The following is a 25,709-nucleotide window of genomic DNA, read 5'->3' on the forward strand; positions in this document are numbered from 1 at the left end:
TCCTACTCCTACGTAACTCCCTCCTCTTATAAGAAAGGAAATTGGAATTTTAGTTAAAGTCAAACCTTCTTTCCCACCAAAACTAATTACTTTGTATATCAAGATGTTGCGTGAAAGCTCTGTGAGTTAGGTATAATCCACCCAAACCGACGATGCCCAAAACAGCAGGCCCAACTTTACAAACCCAAATTAGTTCACAACATACGGAACTTCCGCCCGAGCTCAGCCCGATCAAGCCTGTTTGTTTGCCTTGGGCTTGAATTCTTTAGTACTTCGTATTAGACTGTAACAAAATTAGTACTCTTCTACTACAAACCAATCAAGCTCTTAATCACCGAACTAACTTTAATTAGCTCGACCTTAAGCTTCAAACATACGGTCATAAAATACGATTAAATTTCAATATCTTCGTAGTGGTTTAATAAGCTCGGGAATTTAATATATCTACAAATTCCTACAAAATAATATTAACTCTACAAAAACACTAGAAAACGTATATTAGTAATAAAAAATAAGCTCCGTATAGCTCAAATAAGCACAAATATGATCGTGGGACAAAGAATAAAAACATATATAAAATAGACTCATCACTTGTTCCCGAATAGGGTGAATTTTGCAGATACTGAGTCACTGTTGTTGAGCAAATGTTGCCAAGGAAGTGAGGCTCACTGGAGTAGGATGTTGGATCTACTTGAAGATCTGAAGGAATCTTCTATTCAGTACAAGTTAGATGGAATTAAGTCTGGTTCTGTCCATGATAAAGCTGTTCGAGATCATAACAACTCACCAGAGGACAACCTCAGTTGGGATCGTCTTTTGTTCAAGTCAGATGCCATGACTTTTACTATGTATTGGAGTAGAATACATAGGAATTGTCATAGTCACTGGAGCTGATATTATATTGATTGCTATCTGCGGGGTTAGATCCATTATACCTAGCTATGCTTTTCCTGGAGAGCCATTCTCCTTTATCATCATGCAAGTTCGGGTTGGGGGAGTCCCAGTTGATCTATTAGATCAACAAATTTTGTCAATCTATGCTTAGTCCCTGCTAAGTCATCAAAATAGGCAATTAATAATCCATTGAAGCTTCCTTCCACCGACACCACCAATTCCACCATGTCACCACCATCTGCATCACCTCCTCCTTCCAGCGACACCATCTTACTTTCTGAAGTAATACGCTTCAATACAGGTTGGCAGGTTGCCTAACTTTTGCTTTAAATACAAGGTCTCAATAATCCCTAATCCCCACTTATGGGATTAAGGTTGATTGATTGACTCTTCCCTAACCTTTAAGAAATGAATGTTCAACAAGAAGTTAAACATCCAATGAGATAAGATACTTGAAAAAAGAAAAAAAACATCCAATGCACCTTCAGGAAAAGCATTTAGCAATAGTTATTAAATAAAAATGCCACAAATTAGAACAATTTGTAAGTAAGAATAAATAGATGATAACTTGTGGGATGCCATGGACCATGGTGATCATAATACTTTAATCGAACAGGCGACTGAGGCTTTTGGTAAATTATTCAATGTGTTCTCGACTGACATCTGATTTGGAGTTCGATATTGTGATAAGCATATGACCAGTTCCTCCAAAACTAATGCATGTCTCAGGAGAAACTGGATCATTCCTACTTCCCGTCCTAATCCATAGTATTCCTTTATCACTACTCTTTTGAGGCGATACCTGCAACATAAAGGGATTTCATGATCTGTACTAAAAAATTCTTGTTCCAACTCCAGTTCTTCTCTCCTATACGAACAGTGTGTGACTATGCGACCATACGTAGAGTGTTCGGCACTGTAATACATAGTGAGTCCCTGCAAAGTAAGCAACAATAATAATCAAAATTTAAAATTTGTAAAATAAACTTAGATTTACAACATTGCCCATATGTGATCGATTCCATGAACTTATAATGATACTAAGACCAATTGGTTGTTAGTGTAGTGCTGATTGGAACAACACTTAATAGGAGGTAGAATTTGTTATATACACCCTAGTGTACCCCGACTAACTTATGGGTTGGTTTTTGATCTTTATCTATTAACCTATACTAAAAGCGAATCCTTCCATGACACTTGTCATTATGTTGTGAAAAATTTTCCCGCCTTTTTCGCTTTTTTTTTTTTTTTTTCTTTTTGGCAAAATCTTTTAGTAAACTACTTATACCTTATGTATTTTATTTCCAGTTTGACAACCATATTCCACTTATACTCAAATGAAATATTCGAGAATTTTTTTTATATACTTTATATTTTGTAATATTATTATTAAAAAAATCTATCAACCGTGCATTGCACGGGATTTTAACCTAGTTTATTAATAAAATGAAAAATAATCATCAAAATGAGAACATCTCAAATACTCATGGGTGTACAGTAACCTGAGTGTATATAACAACCTTCCGAAGGAAAAACCTGTGTTCTATGTCCCGCAACAACAATTGACATAAGACTGAAATCTAACCACCCACAACTAGTCCTCAAATCCTCAAATTCGGATTAACCCAAAGGGTGAATCGGGTGGAACACTAAAATAAAAAATAATGATACTAAAATCACACAACAACCTCTGTGAAAACAAGTGTTTCTAAGACAGGTGAACAGTTGAGAAATGAGAAGGGGCAACAACAGTTTATTCCAGTAATTATCAGTACCGCCACCACCCAGCTCTAGATGTGTCAGATTAGGAAACACGGGCAGTTGATCCTTTAAGACCTTTTCATCAACATAGTCGAACTCCTACAACCACAATTGGTAAATTTCATAATTCATAATGTACAGATAAAAGGATAATTCAGCTTAAAACAAAATTAGAGTTTGAGACATACCTGTACTATAAAGCTGCACAACGATAAATGTTGAGCATAAGACAAGGGTCTAACGAGGCTAAGCATTACCTCAATCATTGGTACAGATTCCTCAAATTTTAAGAGACTCTCTATCCGCAAAACTGCTTTAACAAGACAATGCATTGCTGGGATTGAGTAACATTTAGCTAAATTATCACGGTATTCAAGGAGCTCCAAATTGGGAGTATTGATAAGCACAAAGTCACTGTTATCTTCTTGAAAATCAGGCCATTTAATCATTATTAAACACAATCTTCGAAGGGATGTCGATGTTATAGCTGTGATGTTGACATGGTTGGTACAGGGTTTGAATGTAAGGTCTTCAAGTACAGGACAGCTTGAAACTAGCCTCGGCAGAAAGCCATCCTCAGAAAGAGAAAGCGAAGAGAAGAGAAGCAGTTTCAAGTTTGGAAGACGATAAGATGGCATGGTAAAAACTTGATCAAGACCAAGATTGACCTCGAGCTTCAACGTCTCCAACGTTTCACATGTGAAAATAGCCGGGGGCAGCTGGGAATCACCTGGTTCCCTCACCAGAATGCGGAGGTCAAGCTCCCTAAGGCCGCAAAGGTTCAATGGATAAGAGATCCACGTATAAAGTCCCGGAGATTTCAAGTGAGGGAGACAACCTTGCTTACACCCAATAACAGTGCAACCATTATACTTAAAGTAGGTTGTATCAAAGTCCGCAGTGTTAACATGAAGTCTAAACTTGGTGAGATACTGAGATTGATGTGCTTGGAGTAAAGTATCGACAAAGCTCACAAAAGTGGGGAAACGTTCAATTGCATAGGGATGTTCCAAACAAAGAGATATAGGTGAAATATCCAAGTCAAGGCTTGTAAGCAAAGGGAAAACACGCCTCAATCTCCTAGACAAGACAGAAGTAGCGGCAGCATCCTTGGTGGGAAGCAAAGAAAGGATCCGAATTAACAATTCATCAGGCAAACTGGTGAGCCTATCTACCAACACTTGACTAACATTGTGATTTTGAACATCCCATACAGTAGTATAAGTTGTATTGCACTGCATGGTCTCGAGCTCCTACACCAAGCAATTCCTGCTCTATATATATAAATAATTAATCAGAAAATACAGTTAGAAAAAATCTTGACCTGTTTCTTTTATTACGTTTGTCAATGCAAAAATTTTACAATCCTATAACTTTCATTCTCCATAAGTAAAAATTATAAAAGTTATATACTACTTCCGTTTCATATTTTTGGAACTTTGGAATATTTTATATCACACAAATAATGTCCAAAGTTGAAAAAAACATGAAACAAAGGTAATTTTATGATAGTACTTATTGAGACGAATTCAAAATGATCCCACAAAATATGGTCAAAAGAGGGGTAATGAATAGCGTGAAAGTCAAAGCTGGTCTAGTAAAAAAAAAAAGAACGGAGGAAGTATATAACAAGAGTCTATTCTCTTCAGATTATTTTCTATTCAGTTTCTAATATCCTCCTCTCATAAAATTTTTAGTTCACTTCAGCTTAGCCAGTCAATAAAAACAGGCCCTAAGACTGCAATCATTGTTTCTCGAGCATGTCCCAGTTCTCATAGTTCTCACTTGGTATTTTTGTAAATAAACCAACAATTTTATTTAATTGTGGGGATTTATTCACCAAAATACCCTAATAAGAACAAATTTAGGGAATTTCCCTTCTCTAAATTCTGATCTAATTGACTGGATGAATCGGGTAAAACAACTTACGAGTTAGAATAAATGTACGGAATCGAATATGTAACAATGTAGATGCATCCTTAAAATAATCAAATTACAACCAATATATAGGCTATTATCAGTCCACCTTAGAAGAACCCTAAATTGAATTAAATTGAGGATTAACACTAAATTTTGAAATTGATATTCGATGATTTTAATAATTAAAAAGAAAAAAACATCTTACCTCAAAAGCTGCTTCAATGGAAGTATGCTAGATTCAACAACAGAATGAAGAGAAAGCTTTCTTCTGTATTTTCTGTGCGTATTGTTTAGCGCCTTATCAATGCTTTATACTCCGTACTTCGTATATATAGTCTAGCTGTTGGTAAGATGTCAAATTAAGAATTACTCCATCCGTTTTTAAATACTTGTTCAATTTCTCCATGCGCGAAGTTTTATCAAAAATTGAAGAAAATAATAAAATATTAAGGTAGTGGGGTAGTTAGAAAATAAAAAATTGTAAAAAGGAAAAGTAGTAGAAGAATAGGAGGAGAGAGAGTATTATGTTGGGTCCATCAAATATGACAAATAAATTAAATATTGTAAAAACTTTCTAAAAAAGGAAATGGAGCAAGTAATTAAAAACGGCTGAAAAAGGAAAGTGGAGCAAATATTTAAAAACGGAGGGAATACTTTTTTTTTTAATTTATGAACTTGGAATTAAATTAAAAAAAATTAATTAATTAATGGTGGAAGAGTTAAAATACAAGACTGTCCCGTTCACTTTCGTTTATTTTTGCTTTACTGATTTTCTATGATATTTTCTTCTCAAAGGTACTGATTTTTACTAAACTAAAATTATTTTTATAAAATTTTGATTTTTACCACCTCTAAAAAATCACTTATTTACTTTTAATACCTTCATAAAAAAAATTTATTTTAAAATCACATAAAAAAATAAAAATTGGCTTTTACCACCAATTACTGCAAACTAATAAATTCCGACGATAAATCTGTTAATGGGACTTACTATGTCCACGTGTCATCATATTATTGGGTAAAACTAAAAAAAAATCCAACAATATGGTGACACATGGACTATTATTGGTGAAACATGGACATGGTAGGCCCCACTAATAAATTTATAAACGGAATCCATTAGTTGGCGGTAATTAGTGATAAAAGTCAACTTTTTTTTTTATGTGGTGATAAAATAAATTCTTTTTATGGAGGTGATAAAAGAAAATTTTTTTCGTTTTTTGTAGGTGGTAAAAGTCAAAACAACCTTATGTTTACTAAATTGAACCTATTTATATAGAACTAAAATTATTTTTGCTGGAATGAAATTATTTTTTTATTGAATATTATTTCGTATATTTTATGTGAAATGAACGCGGTAAACTAAATAATTAATTGGTTGATTGATGGTCAAAAAGAAGATATTTGGTGAGCTTGAGTTAGAATAGGACTTGAAGCCAAACTAATCAAAATTTTATTATACTAGTAGTATGTTTTGGTCAGGTCTAATTGGTCAGGTAAAGATTTGACTAAATTATTCATGATTTTCCTACAATAATATTTAGGAGGAGACAGTTATTTTGGGACAATCTATCCTAAATTTAATTGTAGATTGTAGCATATTATTTATGAACAGTATTTTTCTTTATATAGGAAAAAAAAAAATTTAAATTCTTCCAGTTCCAACTAATCTAGTATTCTTGGCAACAACAGTACAACCCAATGATACTCTTCATAGTTCTCTAAAAAGATTTCCAATAATGTGGCCTAGAATCTTACTTACCGAAGTTATACGCTTCAATACAGGTTGGCAGGTTGCCTAACTTTCGCTTTAAACACAAGGTTTCAATATTCGTTAATGTGTTTTTTCTATAAATTATTGCTATTAGTATTACTCTTGCCTAACCTTTTTGAAATGAATGTTACCATCAAGAAGTGCAAAAATTGATAAATGTTTAGTTATCAATCTATTTATTGTTAGTTTTGAAAGTAAAATTTGATGTAAAATCAACAATCTATTTTTCTTTGGTGTATAGGAAACTATAAAGGCTAGTGATGTAGACGAACTCAATCGTGCAGGTTGAACATTTAAAAATCATATGAAAAGAATCCCAGTTCGGTGACGCCGGACACACATACAATTAAAGTCATAATAAATGTAGTATGGAGATATAGCATGGGTAGTAGCACTTGTTGATTAATTTATATGTTCTTTTTTTTTTTCTTTCTCTTGCTATTTTAAGTTTAGGGAAGTACAACTTCACAAATCACAAGCATGTGAACATGGAACTTAAATGAAGGAGAAGGTAATCTTACTTTTACTCTGTACTACTTTTACTTTTATTTTTTCTAAGATAATTATTATTAATTCATGTATTTGGGTTGCCATATTTTTAGATATTCTTGCCTTGTGATATCATCATGAGTTCAACAACTTGAGTTTTTCTCTGTTATAAGCTCCATTTATAAATTGGTAAGTCCTACTTTCTCATTTCTCTTTGCTAGTTTATGTTTTCTATAAGTTCTTATTTGTGGAGGTTTTTGTAAAGAGTTCATTAATATTGGCAAGGGGGTTAGATCATATAAAGAATTGATTCACCTATTTTGTGAGAACATGAGTGAATTAATGATGACGAATAAATCTTAGATATGGGCCATTGTAAAGAATTTAATTATATCATACACATTAACACATACATAAATATAACACACTAAGATTAAATGATTTTGGCATTTTTTTCCAAATCTGAGACAGGGTTATCATGATTGTTATCTGACTTTTGATCTTGTAAGTTTGTACTTAAACTTGGTTGCTATGATTTTCTGTGGTATATTTACAACTAAGAAATGGAACTTGTTTAGAATTGCAATTCTTTCCTCGAAGGGGCTACTTAAGCTTCTGGTGTTTTGCAGGTGATATATTGGTATATGATGGCCAGTAAAAACTTAAAGGAAGTTGCATTATCAGGGTCTTTTGATATTAGAAAAGAATTCCGTCTTCAGAAGGATGGTGCCAAGAAAAGGAGATTTCGCCGTGCAAGGAGTGCTCCTGTAAGGGAGTTTTCTGAAAAAGTAAGTAGTAGTGATGCAGCTGATAATAATGCTTCTACAAAAAGTCCAGAAAATCTATTGAAGAGTATTCACCCAAGCCTCAGAAAAGTAGCCGTGGCCTTGATTATATACCTCAGTGTTGGTGTTCTCTGCTTCTACCTGATCAGAAATCAGATCAGTGGTAAAAAGACAAATGCTGTACTTGATTCTCTTTACTTTTGTGTGATCACAATGACCGCGGCTGGATATGGGGACCTAGCTCCAAATACCGACCTTGCAAAGCTCTTTGCTTCTGCTTATGTCTTTGTAGGGCTGGCTTTGATTGGATTGATCCTTAGCAAGGCGGCAGATTACCTTGTTGAAAAGCAGGAGGCACTGCTTGTTAGAGCATTGAGTATGAGTCATGAATTTGGTCCTAGTGACATTATGAAGAAAATTAAAAGAAACAAAGCAAAGCATAAAGTTGTCTTGATTTTTGTATTTCTCTTGTTTCTTATGCTAAGTGGAACACTATTTCTGAAGTTTGTTGAGAAGATGAGATTTTTTGAGGCATTTTATTGTGTGTGTGCTACTGTTTCTACCCTGGGATATGGATACCCAAGTTTTAGTTCAATGGGAGGTCGAGTTTTTGCAATCTTGTGGATTTTGATCGGAACCATATGTGTAGCACAGTTCTTCCTTTATCTTGCAGAGTTACATTCTGAAAGGAGACAGAATCATCTGGTTGAGCGTGTTCTTACCCGGTGCATGACTGATTTTGATATAGAGGCAGCTGATCTCGACGATGATGGAGTTATTGAGTATGTGAAATTTAAGATACTCTTATCCAATACCACATTTATATATATGTTTCTTAGCTTTCAGCATATAATATTCCATCTATAATATTGTTTGTTCTGATTTTCGGATTGTTTTCATCTGCAGTGCTGCTGAGTTTGCTTTATATAAGCTGAAAGAGATGGGAAAAATTACACAGGAAGATATATCACTTGTAATGGTAGAATTTAAAGAACTTGATGTTGATCAATCAGGGGCGATATCTACAGCTGACATAACATTAGCTCAATCATCTCCACCAGCAGCAAAATTGCCTTCTGAGAGGAAGACTCCTTAACATACTGAAGTTTGAAGATATTTTGCAAGTTTGATCTTTGAATATTCAATATCATACCAAATATGTAGATTGTTGTCTGATCACTATTCTTTCAGTAATTTGTATGGGTTCTAAATTCCTGAATCCTGCTATATTACCCTGAAACTGTATCTTCTGATACACTATACTTCTAACATTTTTTGTCCAATTGTTTGGAATTAATAGTTACCTTGTTGAAGTAGTTTGAACTTTGAACTAGTAGTATATGATGTGTTAGAGCTGCCTTTTAACTTGAAATAGTTGAAAAAGAACTGTAAGTCAACTTTACATGAAATTAAAGTTGAGGCAAATTTAAGTTTTAACTACTAATTATTGGCTTGAAAAGTGTGGGCTTAAGTTGATTCAGAGTATAAATGTTACGAGATGAGCAACCTCAAGCTTGGCTTGGATGTGCAACACGGCCAACACCCCAATGCCATGTCTATCAAAGTCACATTTTCTAGGGTAAAAATTAGGAATTCCTCAAAGCTTTTTTAAATTTATTTATTTTTTATTTTATTTTTTTTACACAAAAAGAAGCTTGCAATTGGATCACATGTTGTATCAAATCTTTCATATTCCTTTTTTTTTTATCAATTTTGGATTGAATTTAAATGAATTACGTAGTAGAATCATGTTGAGTCACTAAGCTCTAGGGCGTCTTCTATATAATGATGTTATTGGAGTGGATGTGCCACATTTAGTACCTCCTTAGTTTCTTTGTATTGTTTTTAAGTTTTTTGGGGCTTTGCCTCGTGTGCACCAAAAAAAAAAATAAAGCTTATTAGTGGTATTTAACATAATGGTATTATTGGAGTGGTTGTGCCACGTTTAGTACCTCCTTAGTTTCTTTGTATTGTTTTTTCAGTTTTTGGGGCTTTGCCCCTTGTGTACACCCAAAAAAAAAAAACCCTTATTAGTCTTATCATGTCATCTTAGTGGAGAATTTTTAATAGTCGTACTGCCAATTCATATCTAAAATGATCGGTCACTCAATCTTTTATTAATTCTATGGTTTTATAAAGTCGTACATAGATATTTGTAAATAGTATACCATTTGCTTGTATAACAAACAATAATTTAGGTTGCTTCAGTTGAATTCTTTGTGTTTCAATAAAAATAAAATATTTGTCAAAAAAAAATAAAAAAAAAATAAAATAACTAAAATAAGTCACTAGCAATCATCTAGTGCTCTAGCATTTTCACCTCTGGTCCACACAACTAGTAATCTAGCAAGTAATTTACACTTGATAAAGGTGGCAAATGAATTGTCCAAATTAGGTTTGAGTCAATTCAAGTCATCTCATATTTGAACAATGATCTAATTTGGGTCAAATTGTAGTCAAATAAGGTCAAGTATATTTATCATGATTAACTTATAAATATTAGCGTAATAAAACTATTCAAGCTAGATTATATAAAGTCAATTTTGATTTAGCTGAAAATTGTTTAGCGTAATCTTTGGTACACATCATGTTATGGTGCTTTGACTAATCAATTAATTCAATACAAATTTGATTATGCGGGATCAATGGCATACATGCAACCAATACAATCACTTAGACGAACATGATTGATCTAGGTTCAAAAATTCCACTTCATACCTCCACCTCATATTAAACGTCAATATACCACATGATAATATGCCATCTAACTATACAATCTAAGATACGTTAGATTTTCAACTAAGTTTTACTCCGTCCATGATCACGAATATGAATATTCCAATTTGATAGTCCTTGCTTTTATTACCTACCAATTGTTTGAGGTCCACAATCTAGTGAATCTACCTTCTTTTCACTTTATGCTCTTGGCACCAAATGCCAATGAAAAGAACAAAGAAAACCCTCCAAAAATAGAATGTTCATGTAACATTTTCCACTTTAGTACTACCCGAGGGGTAATTTAGTCATTTCACTTCTCACCCCGTATCAGATTCGCCACATCTCTTGTCCATTTCTTTCCCATTCTCTCTCTTCTCAACTCATTTTCAGAGCTTTCTAGGGTTTTCTCTCTAAATAAATTTGAGGAAATTAGGGATTTTCGCGCCAATTAATCCCTCATTTGTCGTCAAATTCGCTAATTAAAGTAGAAATTTATATCAATTGATAAAGAAGTGCGTTGTGAATTGGGCTTAATCGCCCTTTAATTGCGCAAATCGATGATCGTCATTGTTCCATGGACCAATCTTCACTGCACCCCACTTCCCCTGTTGAAGAAGATGATGAGTGGGGTATGCCCCTTTCCTTTATTTATGTTTTCCTGCTAATTTGAATTGATTTATTGTGTTTTTTACTTGTTTTTTTAGCAAATTGTTGAACTTGCTATGTTTGGTTTTGCTTGTTACTGGTTTGATGATTATGTTATTTTTGAAGTTTATGAATTTCAATGATTCATGTTAGGGTAATGATTTTTCCAATTTGGTTATTAATTACACCTTATGAAATGAATTTTTAGGCAGTTTTTAAATTTATAATTATTGACATGTACTTGTCACTAGAACTAGAGCAATGCTAAGTTGCCAACTTTTTGATTGATTATACTTCGAAAAAGAGGGCGATTGAGGTAATGAGAAATTTGGGTGATTTAGATGGATTTCGAGGTTTGAAAATATTGGGTTATTAAAGCAGGCTTTCACTTATGCTTAGGTTAAGTAGTGGATAGGTTTTCTTTTGATGATTTTGAGTTCATTTTTGAGTTTGAACAATGGAAGAACTTGATATGATTCTTGTCGAGGTTGGGTCTAAGACTCTGAGGAAATCAATATATATACAAGTACGCAACTATAGTCCGTAAAGAGTCAAGGATTATTGATATTGTTTTCATTGATTGTAGTTTGTGCTGTTTCTTATATTCTTATGTTTGATTGTCGTAATCAAATTAATGATGACATTGAACTGGTTAGATTGAATGTCCTATAGTCTATGGTCTCTTAGTCTTGATCTTTGACATTTTGACTGCATGTATTACTTTACTGATTAATATAAGTTTTGTTGGATAGGAAAAGACTAATAGAGCAATCAAGTCTATGCATCCCTCTAAACTGTGCATCACTCCAACCAACATGTTAGATGTGTCTTTGACTAAATGAGATGTTGTAGACACCAATTTCTGAAGTAGTAGTTTGTAATGAGGGTTTTTTTTTTGCTTTTCAGTATTAAAAGATGATGGGAAGACAGTAGCTGATATACTAGTTTCAGTTTTGTCTAGAATAACACAATATGTCATATGTGTAGGGTGATTTCTCATCATGCATTGATTGCATTCATTTTATAAGGATAACAACAGCTTTACCTCATGGTTTTACCTTTCTTGTTACCTATTTTAAGATCTATGTATTTTGGTCAATGTAGAAGTGAGCTTTTACATAAAAAAGGAATCTCAGCTGGTGAACTATTTTGATGTGATGCTGATAGTCTCACAAGTGGGAACCTTGCTTGTTTGGTCAGCTTACATTTCCAGGTTTTGAGACTTGAAAATTGTAAACTGCTACTTGTATCCCACTAAGATAATGAGGATGAACTGTTTTACTTATTAGACTGACTCTTTTAACTGCAGAGACATACATCCCCGTTGCTTGCCATAACGCCTCATCATGTTAAAGCTGCTAGCTTGATATTATCCATTATTGATTGACCCTATGATTTGGCAACTTGTAAATGTGATTTTTGTTACGAGTTTATATTGCAGATCTTATTCTTATTTTCTTGCGTTTAAAAATGATCCATTTTCATTTTTGTCTATTTAAATACATTTATGTATTATGTGTGAACTACTTGTTGAGCTATTGCCTTTTGCTGTCAGCGGCACTGTTTTTCCTTCGTGTTTTTTTTAATTCATTTTCATGCTGCCTCCAGATACTGATGGATTTGTAATTCCAAGCTTGGGAATAGAAAACCCTGACCAAATTGAATCAGATCCTCCGAAGGTAGATGTCTCCAAGTCTGCCCCTTTGAAGGTAAATGTTCATTTTTTTTTTAATTTCTTGTCCATATACACTGTAGCTTGGTAGGCTTTGATAGCTTGACAGATCAAACATACCATTTCTGATCGATTGTAAAAACCCTTTTCTGGACGGTCAGGATAATAAACTAGAAAAAATTTACTTGGGACCCCACGGAGCTCCACCACAACAGAAGCAACAAGAGCAAAACCCCACCAATTGTAAGCAGCGTTTCAAACAAAAGCTCAAGGAAGCAGACAAGAAGATTGGCAGCACAGGGCGAGAGAATAGAGTCGAGAGCTTAAGAGAACTTGTTGGTGGCAGTGGTAAGGTGAGTGGAAAGATGGCCAAGGGTTCGTCCAAGGATTGGCTTGACCCACACTGTGATGAGTCGTTGTTCGTTGGAAGGAATCGTCAGTGAATCCTTTACAAGCTTGAGATTACTTTCATACTTTTACTTGTTTTATTTGTAGAACCTCTTTTTTACATATCTGAGAGTTATAAGGAGCATAGGCATGGTGCCCCTTGATTATGAACCTGTTTATAACATTTGTGTTGTTTCTTTTGGTTATCTGCATCTATTTCTATTTATGCAATGGGTTTGGTTACTTTTAAAACCATTCTATTTTTGTAGTCCCTAGTCCCGTAAACTATGTCGTGCAAGTCCTAAGCCTTCAAATTATACTGATTTGTAGTCTAGATTACTCATTCCCAGGCAAGCCTCCCTACCAGCAAACGGATGCTAAGTTGCAAAAAAAAAAAAAAAAAAAAAAAAAAAAAGAGATAAAATAGAGTTTTTGTATTTCAGTACTACTCTTGAGTCTTGACAACGAATTGTACTGCATCGGTGCTTCCATAGTTTTTTCCCATACTTTCATTCTAACTAAACTGGTTTCGTAGTTCATGCTTGACATTTGAAATTCACAAAAACAAAATGGTAAATTGTTAACTGTTAAGGTAGCTAATGTCTATTAAGAAAGTATTTTCTCAAAAAAAAAAAAAAAAAAAAAAAGGGCTTGTAAAGTGCAGAATGTTGGTAGTTCCTGGGAATAGTTCTTGACATGCACATTCTAATATCAATGGTTCAACAATTTTCAGAGTTTTCCAAATAGTAGAGATTTAAATTATAAGTTGATAAACAATACTTGTATAATAATCAAACAATTCATACAACATATACTTCGTATATGCTCAATGATTAATTTGACTACCTCATACTAAAAAAATGGTTGAACTAAGTTCCAGCATCTCTATCAGCAACTTTTAGCAAACTGGATCTAGTATGTCAGTTTCAATTTTCTCTGGTGAGCTAAATTGCTGTCTACGTATCTCTTCTCATGGAAGGCCAAGAAATTCCAAACCAGTGGCAGATGGAGTCAAACCCAGCTGAGAGAGGTACTCGGCTTTGTAGAATCTACTCAGATGCCTCATCCCATTGTCGCACAGGATTGTAACAATGGTATGGCCAGGACCCAGCGTCTGAGCAACCCTAACAGCTCCAACACAATTCATGGCTGAAGAGCTACCTAAGAAAATCCCATCGTTCTTCAGGAGGAACCTGATGCAGTTTAAAAATTGACTGATAAGCTTTGTTGAACGGAAAGGAAACCGGGAAACAAAAATAAAAGAAACGAAAGAGTCAAATATGGAGAAAAAAACTTCAGAATATAATAAAAAAAACAGTATCTTAGTGCATACATGGAGTTAAGTACAATATTTACTACTGGAGAACATATTCATGAAAGGGCAAAATTTATCCAAGGGGTCTAGGAGATGTTTTGCCAAAAGTTTTTTAAAGCTTAAAAAAAAAGGGAAACATTTAGAAATGAGAGGAATGTGGCATGTTTCATCAAGTTTTCATGCAACTGCTGCTAACTTGCCAAGAGCCACCAGTTAAAAAAGTAAGGATCGATTACAAACATATGGTGTCAACAGCCAAGACATTAGAAGATATGAAAGCATGGGCTTACCTAGACATCTCAACAGCCTCCTTGTCTGTGCCTCGGAAAGCGCCATCTAGCCTGGCCTTCATGAAATTATGAGTCAACCTATTTATTCCAATGCCCTCAGTTATAGTGTCAAAGGGGTTCTTTAGCCTCTTCCCTTCAGCCTCCTCCTTTGAATACATCACTCCCCTTGTTACTCTATTGAACAAGCCAGAACCAGGAGGGTCAATCAGGAAGCACTTGATATTATCGTTTTTCTCCTGTCAAGAAAGGAGGAATCATTTATTACTTTCCGACTTTCTGCAAATAAATGCATTACATATCAAAAGGCAGAACTCACCTTAAGGAAATGAGAAACACCTGCTAATGTGCCCCCAGTTCCAGCAGCCGCTACAAATGCATGCAGCTTTCCTTCAGTTTGTTCCCAGATTTCAGGCCCTGTGCCTTCACAATGGGCTCGAAAATTGGCCAAATTTTCAAACTGGTCAGCAAAGAAACCTCCAGTACAGTCCCTTGAAAATGTGTGATTTTTCTTCTGCTCTTCAAATATTTCACCATTTGTTTGCTCTTGGTTTCTGTTAGGTGTTTGACTATTTTTACCATATTTAGCTGCCTGCTCATTAGCTTCTGATGCCCGTCGTCTAGCTACATTTACAAAGTGGTCTCTGTGAGTGATTGACACTGGTCTGACCCGCTCAACTGTAGCACCAAGTGCTTCAATAATCTGAGACTGTTTGTTTTGGAGGGGGAAAAGGGACAGTAAGAAACCAAAATAAAACTGCATAGAAGATTAGAAGAAAAGAAGGTTCATGCTTTGGTGGAGTAGGCCAAAACATACCTTTTCTATAGCAACATCATCCGGAATCACAACATGACATTTACATCCGTAAGCAGGAGCAACTGTTGCGAGACTAATGGCAGTACTTCCAGCACTACCTTCAGTAACCACTCCACCAGGAGCTAGTTGACCAGATGCCAATGCCTGAGCATATGCCACATATTAGAGGAAACAGAAACATATGCAATCAATATGAACAAAAAATAAAAACCTTCCCTCGTATAGAGTACATCACATTAAAACCAAAGCGAGAACAGTTAGAACACTACATCTGAAACAGGGTCAAAGACCAACAAAAACGCAAGGCAGAAGCCTTGCATGTATACACAGCCACACAGGTATGGGTCCGGCCGTCTAGGTGCTAAACTCAACATTTAATGTGAATTTTGGATGACCTAGCCTACATGTGTTGTCTGTCCATACCCGATTGAAATTATTGTGTATCCAGCAGAGTAATGTGAAACGAAGCATCTAAATTACTACACACCTAAATTCCCTATATATATCTTTCTTGACTATGTCTAAGCACAACAGGGTACCTTCAACTACTACCTCACTAAGTTGCATGATACTCAAGAATAGTTGTGGTAATACAACAGGATTGTGTTATGAAATTATGTTGTATAAGCTACAGCATAATGTTCTAGAAGAATCCAAGTAAACTCTCTTTAGAGTTTAGACACATCTACTGATAATCACTCATTCACTCCTCTTGGCTCATAAGGTGCCACAATATTAAACATTTAAACCTACAAACAAAGAAATTGACTGTAAAAAAAACAGGCAACCTGAGAGTGAGGGATAGCTCAAGTGATTAGAGCTTCCTTCCCGATTCCAGGAGATCCGGGGATCGACTCTCATCACCCGCTCTTGTGGCTCTCCAAACACCAGGTAACCCTAGTACGAATAAATTGCAGCTAAGAGAGCTAGCTTTTTGTAGTCATTAATAAGGTGAAAACATGTGGATGGCTTAAAAAGAATATTTGTACAATGGCTAATCAAAGAAAGTGCCTCTAAAATTTTCAACATAGTAGTATCACTTGGTCCTGAATTGTTGTTACCTTAATTATATGCATTTCAATTAAGAAGCCTTCTACATCTCCAATCCTAAACTAAGCCTCCCATACAGAACTAGAAATGCTTACAAATTTCTCATTCCTGAACTAAATCTCTAATTAACCCCATCAGGCATATTTCACATCACCTAGTCAACTGACAACATGAAGTGGGACATCCAGCCTTTTCTTTAATTATCAATGCATATGAACACATAACTCAACCATCTTAAAACAGTTCAGAGCTCTATTTTCATCCCCCAAATCCTTGTTTACTAAGTTCATTTCAATAAAATGTAATCACTCAGCAGTACTTCAAAATACCAGTATGAGTCCAGACGTTAATGACACCATTACCTAAATGAAGTTTTAAGCAATGCTCCTGCTTCGAGCATGATAGAGGGGGGCCAAATATACTCAAATACTTACCCCAGCAATAGCAGAGTACAGTACGTATAGGTTATGTGATACTCAATTCCGCATGAAGCACAATCAATGACGCATAACAGCATAAAAACTCAGCTTAAAAGTACCTCTTCTATGATTTTAACAGCAATCCTGTCTTTGACACTTCCTCCTGGATTCAAGAACTCAGCTTTCCCAAGAATCTGCTCAAACAAAATTAATCAGGGCTTTGCTTTGCTAATTGCTAGTACAAAACGTTCAACTAGTATTGGAAAGTGTTTAACAATCAGGTAAAACCCCTAATAAAGAATCCTCAATTCTTGACAAATAGTACCAAATCATCAAAATTAGCAAATTAAGGACATGTTACCACAATTAACATCGAACAATCAATCATTCAAAATCCCAACAAAAAGAATCCTCATATCTGGACAATTAGTGGCAATTCAATAAAAAAAAATAATTAAAAATAGCAAATTTACACACAACAGCAAAATTAACATCAAACAACCAATCAATCAACAACCCAACAGAAAAAATCCTCATTTCTGGACAATTAGTAGCAATTCAATCAAAAGAATTAGCAGTTTAAACACACATTAGAAAAATTTAACATTAAACAATACATCAATCAAAACCCCAACAACAAGAGTACTAATTTCTGGACAATTAGTAACAATTCTATCAATATAAATAAGCAAATTTAGCACATATTAGCAAACTTAACATTTAACAATAAATCAATCAAAACCCCAACAAGAAGAATCCTCATTTCTGGACAATTAGTAACAATTCAATAGAAAAGCAGCACCTTTAACACATATAAGCAAATTTAACATTCAACAATCAATCAAACAATCCAATCCCCAACAAATAAGCAAATTTTTTAATACCCAAGTCATAAAACTCCATAGAATCAAAAATCAAGCTAAGTACCTCGCAACCAGTGGCATCAGAAAGACTATTGATTCTAATCAAAGGGGTATTTCCAATTGCACCAACAATTCCACTTCCATGCTTTTTAGTGCAATTGGGATTTTGAGTTTTTGATTTGGGATGCTTGAAAATCCGTTGTTGGTTGAAAAGGAAGTAAGAAAGGGTGGCTAAAGAGAGAGAAAGAACGGCTACACAACCAACCATTGCGCCATTGGTGCAGTTTACCGGCGCCATGAGTGGCTTGATGGGTTGGACTGTATCTTCTCTTTCTAACCATTTTGGGTGCGATTGATTTTGTGGGTTTTAGACCGCCTTATGATTTGGAAATTCCAAGAAGTAAACCGCCAACCAAAGTTACAAATTTTGGGTTTGGACTTGGGTTTGATTTTAGACCCAATTATAGATGGATTATTGTTTGTTTTAGTTTTGGACTTTGATCAATACTTCTTAGATTAGATGAATTTTAAATCAAATTAGATTATAACACCTTATTTCAAATGAAATAATGTACTCGTAAGAGTTAATAATATTCTCCAATTTCATGAGGGATTAAGATAAGAGGTAAAGAGCTCCTTCTCAATATGGGGATCAAATCCTCATTTCCTCCTCTCTTAGCAAGGCTATAAATAATAGCATGAAAAAAATAAATAGATTCAACAATGAACAAATGGAGTAAAATTTTTAAAGGTGTTTAGTATTTTTGGTATTTCCTAACTACGGAGTAATTCTTGGGCATAATTTTATAATTAATGGTCATTTTTTTTTATTATTTATTTATTTATATTACAACATTGTTTGTTACACTTTTACATCAATAAAATTGACAGGCTAATTAATAAATAGCTACAAACAAGTAGCTTATTATAATCGTTCATCTTAATTAACATCACAAACGCATAATATAGACAAGATTTGATCTAAATATCCGCACTAAAGTACAATCATAATAACCTCCCACCTCATGCCATCATAGATTCATAGACAAAAGGCAAAAGAAAATTTTAGAATATAGTTTAGCAAAGGATGGTAAAAGGGACAATCAATTATTAAATGGGCATTGACTCCTAAAGACTCCTAATAAGATGACTTGGTCAAGGCAATGCAATTGACAAACATTAACTTAGATTTCACCAACCAAAAGATCCAACTTTCCAACAATGATGGTTGGCTCAAATTAAACTTCAAGCAATTAGAGAATCTAATTCCTACTATGCGCTGCATATGAGAGATATAGAAAAAGTTATTCTTAAATTATTGAGATTTCTTTAACTCACAATCCAAGTTATTCCTTAGATTCTTAAATGTCACTAGAAAAATGTTACAAAAAGAGATAATTGAATCTCAAAACATACAAAAATTAAAACACTTTTTAAATTATTTTTTTTCCCACTTCATGCAAGAAAAAGCTATGACGTGCATGCATAATTGCATATGTAGCTTATTAATTATGTGTACCAAAATTAATATGCTAACTAATGTAACTTTTGAGAGGAACTAATATGTAACTTATACAAGTATATATTATCCAAACAATTATCTAAATTCTACTAAAGGGTAATAAAATAATTGATATTCCACTAGAAAAATCAACTCCTCTATAAACGATGTCCTAGGAGTATGGACGTATAGTATGATTTCCTTATTAATTTTTAACTTGTGTGTTTTCACAAAATAAATTTAAATAAGATAAAATTAAATAAAAATTATATTTTAGTAAGTTTAGATATATTAAAACTCACTAATTTAGACAAAAAAAAAATTAATCAGATAAAATAAATTGAAGAGAACACAATGAAAATATAATCAACAAGCTATTATATTTGCTTTTCCTGATAATAATTCGTACTTCAAATATAAGAAGGTTGTTTATTAACACCGACCTTATGTTTTCTGGCGATGGTGGGGATCATTTGCAAAAGCTTTCGGTTGATAAACTGATTGATTTGATGCACATTACCAAAATAAGTACATCCAACATTATTGCTCATTTAATTAATTTGCTTGCCCATAAATTACAACAATATCATCTTTTTGCTCCACTACAATTTACATATGAATATAAATTTAAGTGGAAAAGCAAAGGGCCAATGAAAATTAGATTAAGTGGACCAACAACAATCTAATTCTCTGGTTTATTTAATGTTTTTCACTCTTCTAATAAGTCTTATATAAGACGGGCTAATATTAATTTATCATAAGTCAATTACTTAAGAATAACAACTTCAATAATTCTTATGTAACATTAATTTCTGTAAGGGTATTATTTTCACTAGTTTTGTACCCGTGCGATGCCCGGATTGTTTATTGAATTTTAAGATATATGTCAAATTTTAAAATATCTCATTGATACAAAATTAGTTAGGAATTGAAGTGTTGTTGTTGTGACGATTTGCTATCAAGTAGGAATTGGTAAAAATGTTCGATTTAATACATAAAAAAAAATAAAAAAAATTAGCAAAAAATAAATAAAATAAATGTTCAAAGCCCGTTGGGTTGACCCGGCCCGAACCCAAAACTTTAGGCAAGGGTTAAACATTTCGTGACTCGTAACCTGACAAGACTCAATTCAAGATGACTCATGACCCGACCCTAATTGACAGAGCTACATAGTTTTAAAATTCTATTAGATTATGAAGTATATTATTTTAACCGGTATGGATGTTTTACGATTTGAACTACTTCCTTCGCTACAAAAAATATTATGATATAAAAAATAAGTTCATATGATAATTTTTGTGAATTATAATCTAATAATTTTTTCGAATAAAAGTATAATTCACTTTGTACATCTAAAGTATTGATATTTTATCGAAAATAAAACTCTAAACTATCAATTTTATCCTAATTAAAATTCTATCCAAATAGAAACTTAAACTAACTTTATTTTTTATTTTATAAAATCTATTTAAATCTATCCATCGTGGCGCGACACTTGACATTCGACACTTGGCGAAAAGTTGGAATGTCAAGTGTCGATATCTCGTGACCTGGCTAAAAGTTTAGCTTTATATATTAGTTATATGATGTGTAATTTTTAATAATAAATACATGTTGAAATATGACTAATCTTTTCCTCCCATTTAGTCTTCCCCTCGGTTTTATACATTAAAAATATTTTTTTTTCGGGTAAAATTTATGTTAGGGATATGATAATTTTTGTGATACACAAGGGTAATTTTATACGTTGAGCAACTTTAACTCATCTTATAATAACATACTCCGTAATAATAAAAGTCCGCCTTAGCTTAATTTTAATCAAGAATTTGTGTTTCCATTTTCATCGTATTCAATAGTAACTTAAAAAGTCGTGATAATTGATAAATGCCACTATATATGCCTATATGGTTTATGACAATTTGTAAAGTATTGAATATTGGTAATAATGAAGCGTACTTAGACAAAGATTTATGCTAATAATAATGGAAATCACTCTTTAATTGAGAATTTAACTAGACATCAAGGTCAATTACCACGTCATATTAGATCCAATTTTCTCAAAAAGTAACAAAAACATTGGTAAAGTACTTGGAACAAACAACCGACACTGCAGTCATGTAGACAAAATACATGTGTATGCAAAAGTTTCCTGCTTTTAATTTTGTTAAATTTACTTATCTACCACCAAATGGTAAAAGAAATGGGTATATTCTTCGTTGATTTAATCGTGATTTTGATTGAATTTGGTTCATATTGTTGACTAGAGTCACTAGATTGAAATGAAATCAATCATAGTACTTTTGACACTAAATCTAGGTGTACCTATCTATGTTCCACTGGCTAAATAGGAAACTATGGTTAGCTTAGTTCCATTGATAGGTGGTACATTAAATCAAAGTAGGTTTGGAAATTTGGAATAACCTGGTTTCTCCATTACGTGTAAAATGGGTCATTTTAACCTCTTTTTAAGTATTGATAGATAAGATGTATAACGACCTATATGTGTCGCCTTGACTCCTGGCCTCCTTGTTTAAATTCAGAAATTTTAAAAGAAAATTAGGGCTCACTAGTATAATACGTGAGGTTGTGACTTATATCTTTTGTATCAGGTAGCGTTCTTGATTATGTTAGTTTGATCTAATACAAAATTATTGAAGCATGGCTAATTTGCTATCTTGACTTAAAATTGTCATACTTAATTGATTGAAACTCATCTTGTATTCAACTATCATCCTTTTAACGCTATATAGTACTTATACTTAATTTAAACATGCTATCATACCCCCTATATTTTTCTTGCGAAACTAATACCTTTATTACATAAATATAAGTGATCAAATATTCAATAATCCAATTTAAATTTGAATTTGGAAAAAAAATGTTAGATAAATTTGGATTATTGATGAACCAATAAGATTGTCAATTTGGTATAAACCATTTCCTATATATCAAAGACTAAGGGCCTGTTCTCATTGCCTGAACTCAGCTGAACTGAAATGAAATGAATATTTTATATGAGAAGGAAATTAGGAGCCGAATTGAAGTGAACTGAATTTCAACATATGAGAACAGACCCTAACTTATCTACAATTATTATTAAAATTCAAAGGGATAATATGATCAAATTGACAAACTATAATTAAATTTCAAAATAACTATAATTAAAATACAAGTAATGACTCAGTACATCGTTAGGGCCAAAAACTAGTTCAGAATCAATTACTAATTTTCATATTTTATTTAATTTCTATTAATTTATTGCTCTGTTTAATTTCTTATGTTTTGGCACAAATGATTATTTGGATCTACTTTCCTTTTATTTTTCCAATCAACTTTACCTTGTATTTGAAACACATAATCCAAACCCAAACTATGAAAAGCAACTTAACAAAAGTTAGACTCAAACCAAAATAGATCAACTTGATAGGCTAATCTCATTGATTATTATTATTATTATTTTTTAATTATAATGAAACTTTATATTAAAAATAAAATGATGAGTCACTCAATCATGACCTAAATTAAATGATTTCGAATCAAACATGATTCAAGCCACCCACTTACCACCTTACAATGGATAAAACTTAACTCGAACCCGACCCGAAACAAATTATGAGCCTAATTTACTAGAGACAGCTAAAAGGAGCAAAGGTGGAAAACAAACAAAGCATCAACACTATAGCACCATAAAAGCCACTCAGAAAAAAACAGGATCAAATTACACAGAGCATAAGTCTAATCTCAAGAAACCCCAAATAAACAAAAACTAAAAAATTTACAGCCCCCAATATTTGTCTCAGAGAATCTCTGCATAACTCAGTTCATCTCTTTCCTCTTTCTCTCTCCTCTTTTTCCTCTCATTCATTCATTCATATTCTCTCTCTAAATACCCAGAAAACCCTTCATCTGGGTTTTTTCTCTTTCATTCAAAAACCCCCCCAAAAAAAAAAAAAAAAACCCCAATAAAATCAGAAAAAATGGAGATCCCAGAACAGCTGATGAAGTTCAAATTCCATTTAATTGCTGGGATTTTATTATCTGGTTCAATTGTTACTTTAGTAAGTGTTGCTCCTAGATTTGTTGATCTTTTGGCTTATTTTTGGCCACTTTTAGCTTCAACGGCTCTATTTTTGGCGGTGGTTGTTGTGTTCAGCCGTGTATCGCCGCCGTCTGCCGACGCTCCCGGCGAGAAAGCCGCCGAGGGTCTCTTGGATTACGTCGCCGGACAACCGGAAGCATTTGTTGATACTTCAACCTTTAATGAGTGAGCAACAGTGACAAAATATAATGTAAAACTTTTTTATTTTTTTTATTTTAAATTTGTAGAGTAATAATTAATTCCTACTCCCCGTATTTCTCTCTTTTTTTCCATTTTAATTTCATTTCCTCTTATCTTTTAGAGTTTTAGACTTTCTTTGTGATTTGTTAGAGTTTTTATAAAGATGAAATGTAAATTTTTAGGGGAGAATAAAAAATTGAAATAAAATTAATAATAATGTTAATGTTTCCCTTTTTTTTTGGATTTTAATGGGGGTATTGGAAATAACTCTAAAGAAAAATGGAGATCCCATCTCTTTGTTAGACTTTACATGTGTGAAATGTTTTGATTGAAAAATTGACAAGTAATACTCGCTTTGCCTCGGAATCTATTGTCAGTTAAGTCCCGTTGACAGTGTAATTTGAAGTATTGAACGAACTAAGTAACGTGACAACTAAATCTCAAAAGAATAATTTTTATACACATTGACATTTTATAATGTATGTACTTTAGCATTATAAAGTTGAAGATATTAATGGGAAATAAATGGTTAATCAGAATAGTATGAATTTGTTGGTTTGTTTGGCAAGCTTTCATTTTCACTATCAATAAATCTATCCTAATTTGCAAGAACAGAGGCCTGGTTTCTTATCCTACGCCGTGGTGCTAAGTGCGCATTATAGTAAAAAGAAATAGAAGCAAAAATGGTAAAATTGTCATATAAATGTTATTAATTTAGGTACCATGGTTACTTTGCTAGATTCATAAGCATTGTATATTTGTATTTGCACTTCCAGTCACTCAAAGTTGGTAATACACAAATTCGACTTAAACCATGTTACAATTTGATTAGTGTATGTATTGGACCATTTGATCTACCTCCATTAACCTATGCTCGATTGATTAGTGTATGTATTGTACCATTTGATCTACCTCCATTAACCTATGCTCGATTGATTAGTGTATGTATTGTACCATTTGATCTACCTCCATTAACCTATGCTCGATTGATTAGTGTATGTATTGTACCATTTGATCTACCTCCATTAACCTATGCTCGATTGATTAGTGTATGTATTGTACCATTTGATCTACCTCCATTAACCTATGCTCGATTGATTAGTGTATGTATTGTACCATTTGATCTACCTCCATTAACCTATGCTCGATTGATTAGTGTATGTATTGTACCATTTGATCTACCTCCATTAACCTATGCTCGATTGATTAGTGTATGTATTGTACCATTTGATCTACCTCCATTAACCTATGCTCGATTGATTAGTGTATGTATTGTACCTTTTGATCTACCTCCATTAACCTATGCTCGATGAATCATGATGGGAATTCATAGTACAATGCTCGATAAGTAATGATGGGGTTAGTACGCAACATGGTTAGTTTGTTAGCTATACAAGAATGTGCCACCAAATATAGATTTATTTGATCGCACTATAAACCATCAGTAAAGAAAATTGTATATATGTACTCGATATTTGCCACTTTAAACCACCAAATTAATGGTTTTCAAATGCATGCAAACTTGCATATATCATCAAGGTATATCCTTTCTCTTTGCGATTGCAAACTTGCATAAATAGATTTCTCGGACAAAGATATCTAACTTGTATTTTCTCTTTTTGAAGCCACCCCTTATTTAGTTGTTGAATTAAAATATAAAATTGAAAAATAAATAAAATGTCTTCCCTAACTTTAACGAGACTCTAATTGAGAAATACCCATTGTTTAATTGTGGCTGTTTGAAGCCACCCCTAGTTATAATGATGCAACTAAGTATCTTTTGCCCCTGCCTAGAGGTGTCTCCTTCGGTCGGGTCGAGTCTATTTCGATAAAAGTTGAGTCATGTTAAATTAGTGTGTTCATACAAGTTGAAATCTGAATTGAGTTTTTCAAATTTGTTGTCGAGTATGTCGGATCAGCTTTTAACACCTCAACTTACTCATATCGAGGTGACATGTAGTTTGAACAATGGTGTAGATTTAACTCCTATAGGTAGTACTCTGTTAATTGTGTATTGTGTACTTTGAAAAATATGGTTTAGTATATAAGGTAGAGTGTAGTATTAAAAAAAATATTAAGTAAAGTCCAAAAAACAGAGCCTTGTTTAATTTGCTGAATCAAACAATCGATAGT

General features: G+C 33.3%; 5 protein-coding genes across 6 annotated transcripts; 3 read left to right on the forward strand and 2 right to left on the reverse strand.

The window, feature by feature from the left end:
- Positions 1 to 974: 974 nt before the first annotated feature.
- Positions 975 to 4,978, reverse strand: LOC110706785 (F-box/LRR-repeat protein At4g14103-like). The gene is made up of 6 exons (XM_021884735.1): positions 4,781 to 4,978; positions 2,844 to 3,929; positions 2,583 to 2,754; positions 1,796 to 1,830; positions 1,556 to 1,696; positions 975 to 1,208 (listed from the first exon to the last, which is right to left on the reverse strand). The coding sequence occupies exons 2-6, from the start codon at positions 3,894 to 3,896 to the stop codon at positions 975 to 977; spliced, it is 1,635 nt and encodes a 544-aa protein (XP_021740427.1). The 5' UTR covers positions 3,897 to 3,929; positions 4,781 to 4,978.
- Positions 4,979 to 6,476: 1,498 nt separating this feature from the next.
- On the forward strand, positions 6,477 to 9,511 carry LOC110706983 (two-pore potassium channel 1-like). Of its 2 annotated transcripts, XM_021884991.1 has the most exons (4): positions 6,477 to 6,860; positions 6,952 to 7,027; positions 7,468 to 8,405; positions 8,530 to 9,511. In XM_021884991.1, the coding sequence occupies exons 3-4, from the start codon at positions 7,483 to 7,485 to the stop codon at positions 8,717 to 8,719; spliced, it is 1,113 nt and encodes a 370-aa protein (XP_021740683.1). In that variant the 5' UTR covers positions 6,477 to 6,860; positions 6,952 to 7,027; positions 7,468 to 7,482; the 3' UTR covers positions 8,720 to 9,511. The 2 variants fall into 2 exon arrangements, with proteins under 2 accessions (XP_021740683.1, XP_021740684.1); XM_021884992.1 differs by lacking the exons at positions 6,477 to 6,860; positions 6,952 to 7,027 and adding an exon at positions 7,038 to 7,342.
- A 1,149-nt stretch (positions 9,512 to 10,660) lies between these two features.
- On the forward strand, positions 10,661 to 13,442 carry LOC110706986. Its single transcript, XM_021884994.1, has 3 exons — positions 10,661 to 10,970; positions 12,595 to 12,695; positions 12,820 to 13,442. Exons 1-3 carry the CDS (start codon positions 10,916 to 10,918, stop codon positions 13,099 to 13,101), a joined length of 438 nt encoding a protein of 145 aa, XP_021740686.1. The 5' UTR covers positions 10,661 to 10,915; the 3' UTR covers positions 13,102 to 13,442.
- A 288-nt stretch (positions 13,443 to 13,730) lies between these two features.
- LOC110706984 (cysteine synthase 2-like) lies at positions 13,731 to 18,324 on the reverse strand. Its single transcript, XM_021884993.1, has 6 exons — positions 17,861 to 18,324; positions 17,053 to 17,127; positions 15,465 to 15,608; positions 14,967 to 15,356; positions 14,651 to 14,886; positions 13,731 to 14,238 (listed from the first exon to the last, which is right to left on the reverse strand). Exons 1-6 carry the CDS (start codon positions 18,092 to 18,094, stop codon positions 14,016 to 14,018), a joined length of 1,302 nt encoding a protein of 433 aa, XP_021740685.1. The 5' UTR covers positions 18,095 to 18,324; the 3' UTR covers positions 13,731 to 14,015.
- A 4,517-nt stretch (positions 18,325 to 22,841) lies between these two features.
- LOC110706987 lies at positions 22,842 to 23,809 on the forward strand. Its single transcript, XM_021884995.1, has one exon. The coding sequence runs from the start codon at positions 23,275 to 23,277 to the stop codon at positions 23,563 to 23,565; it is 291 nt and encodes a 96-aa protein (XP_021740687.1). The 5' UTR covers positions 22,842 to 23,274; the 3' UTR covers positions 23,566 to 23,809.
- Positions 23,810 to 25,709: the final 1,900 nt, after the last annotated feature.

Source organism: Chenopodium quinoa, unplaced genomic scaffold, assembly GCF_001683475.1.
Source record: "Chenopodium quinoa cultivar QQ74 unplaced genomic scaffold, ASM168347v1, whole genome shotgun sequence".
Lineage (NCBI taxonomy): Eukaryota > Viridiplantae > Streptophyta > Magnoliopsida > Caryophyllales > Amaranthaceae > Chenopodium > Chenopodium quinoa.

What these genes read in the sequence shown, in the direction of transcription:
- LOC110706984 (XM_021884993.1), bottom strand. Translation starts at nt 18,094, where the DNA reads ATGGCGCCGGTAAACTGCACCAATGGCGCAATGGTTGGTTGTGTAGCC. An exon ending in CTGATGCCACTGGTTGCGAG is followed by an intron (nt 17,128 to 17,860) that starts GTACTTAGCTTG and finishes TTGTTTGAGCAG; the next exon opens with ATTCTTGGGAAAGCTGAGTT. An exon ending in ATGATGTTGCTATAGAAAAG is followed by an intron (nt 15,357 to 15,464) that starts GTATGTTTTGGC and finishes CAAAACAAACAG; the next exon opens with TCTCAGATTATTGAAGCACT.
- LOC110706983 (XM_021884991.1), top strand. Translation starts at nt 7,483, where the DNA reads ATGATGGCCAGTAAAAACTTAAAGGAAGTTGCATTATCAGGGTCTTTT. An exon ending in GACGATGATGGAGTTATTGA is followed by an intron (nt 8,406 to 8,529) that starts GTATGTGAAATT and finishes TTTCATCTGCAG; the next exon opens with TGCTGCTGAGTTTGCTTTAT.
- LOC110706986 (XM_021884994.1), top strand. Translation starts at nt 10,916, where the DNA reads ATGGACCAATCTTCACTGCACCCCACTTCCCCTGTTGAAGAAGATGAT. An exon ending in TGAAGAAGATGATGAGTGGG is followed by an intron (nt 10,971 to 12,594) that starts GTATGCCCCTTT and finishes TGCTGCCTCCAG; the next exon opens with ATACTGATGGATTTGTAATT. An exon ending in CCAAGTCTGCCCCTTTGAAG is followed by an intron (nt 12,696 to 12,819) that starts GTAAATGTTCAT and finishes CTGGACGGTCAG; the next exon opens with GATAATAAACTAGAAAAAAT.
- LOC110706785 (XM_021884735.1), bottom strand. Translation starts at nt 3,896, where the DNA reads ATGCAGTGCAATACAACTTATACTACTGTATGGGATGTTCAAAATCAC. An exon ending in AAACACTTGTTTTCACAGAG is followed by an intron (nt 1,831 to 2,582) that starts GTTGTTGTGTGA and finishes CTTACTTTGCAG; the next exon opens with GGACTCACTATGTATTACAG. An exon ending in TACAGTGCCGAACACTCTAC is followed by an intron (nt 1,697 to 1,795) that starts GTATGGTCGCAT and finishes TTTATGTTGCAG; the next exon opens with GTATCGCCTCAAAAGAGTAG.
- LOC110706987 (XM_021884995.1), top strand. Translation starts at nt 23,275, where the DNA reads ATGGAGATCCCAGAACAGCTGATGAAGTTCAAATTCCATTTAATTGCT.